The sequence below is a fragment of the Pterocles gutturalis genome, unplaced genomic scaffold, assembly GCF_000699245.1.
Source record: "Pterocles gutturalis isolate BGI_N339 unplaced genomic scaffold, ASM69924v1 scaffold33791, whole genome shotgun sequence".
Taxonomy (NCBI): Eukaryota; Metazoa; Chordata; class Aves; order Pterocliformes; family Pteroclidae; genus Pterocles; species Pterocles gutturalis.
In genome coordinates this window covers 1,785-3,042 of record NW_010104106.1, presented here as the reverse complement: position 1 = coordinate 3,042, position 1,258 = coordinate 1,785, and the positions used below count along the sequence as shown (strand labels likewise).

General features: G+C 52.8%; 1 protein-coding gene across 1 annotated transcript in view; it reads right to left on the bottom strand.

The window, feature by feature from the left end:
* Nucleotides 1-861: 861 nt before the first annotated feature.
* LOC104471574 (microtubule-associated proteins 1A/1B light chain 3C-like) overlaps nt 862-1,258 on the bottom strand; it is a 2,120-nt gene continuing 1,723 nt past the window's right edge. The window contains exon 5 of the mRNA XM_010086954.1: nt 862-1,051. Within this exon, the coding sequence (XP_010085256.1) occupies nt 862-1,051 (190 nt within the window). The remainder of the gene's footprint in view (nt 1,052-1,258) is intronic.

Sequence of the window (1,258 nt, the reverse complement as noted above, 5' to 3'; positions counted from 1 at the left end):
AGGGATGAGCTGCGTTTAGATGAGCAGAGTCACCAAAATTTTATTTACTCCACGTTTTAAGAGCAGGGATGCTCCAGGAGCAGCTAGAACTGAGACACAGCTTAACAAAACCCTGTCCTTTCGCTCCCCCAGCCCAGCAAAGCCAGGCTCAAAGCCCTGAGGTTAAACCTGGCTTAATATCCGAGGAATGAGCAAAGAGGCACCAAAATTTTATTTACTCCACATTTCAAGAGCAGGGTTGCTCCGGGAGCAGCTAGAACTGAGACACAGCTTAACAAAACCCTGTCCTTTCGCTCCCCCAGCCCAGCAAAGCCAGGCTCAAAGCCCTGAGGTTAAACCTGGCTTAATATCCGAGGAATGAGCAAAGAGGCACCAAAATTTTATTTACTCCACATTTCAAGAGCAGGGTTGCTCCGGGAGCAGCTAGAACTGAGACACAGCTTAACAAAACCCTGCCCAACCCATTGAACTCCCCATACCCCATCCTGTTAGGAGAGACTTTAAGAAGGAGCCTAAATTTTCCGGACAGGGATGAGAGGCTGAAAAACCCTTTAGAAAACCAACCTTCCCGTGGCTCAGAGGAAACCAGCACCATCTCCTGATGCGTCGGGAGAATAATTGGGTTTCTGAAGCCTCAAGATTTAGGAGGAGTTGAGATTAAGGAGGCGTTAAGCTCAGTTTTAAGACTTGAGCCCGTCAAACTGCAGCCAGAGAGGAGGAGAAGTTGGGTTCAGCCACAATTTAGGGCTTCCCATGGAATTTTTAAGCCAAGTTTGGGAAGATCCAACTCCAACCTCATGAGCGTTGGAGTCTTGAGACCAGCAGGCAGGAGGCCCCGGTGATGGGCGGTGGTTTTGGGGGTCAAGCGATGGGTGGTTGGGTGGAGGAAGAGCTGCCGAACATCTCCTGGGAGGCGTAGGTGAGGTAGAGGAAGCCGTCCTCGTCCTTGTTGTCGCGGTAGAGCTCCTGCATGGTGATGGCCATGTTGGGCAGCCCCTTGTTGTTGACCAGGAGGTAGAAGGTCTGGGAGGAGCCCAGGCAGAGACGTGTCCTGCCAGGGGGGAGGAGAAGGTGGGGTGTGGCGCAGCATGGAGGGGAGATGGATGGATGGAAGGAGGGAGAGACAGATGGACAGGAGACAGATGGAAGGAGAGATGGACGGAAGGATGGAGAGATGGATGAGGAGATGGACAGAAGGATGGAGAGATGGATGGGGGGACGGACGGAAGGACGGCGAGATGGCTGGGGAGATGGACCG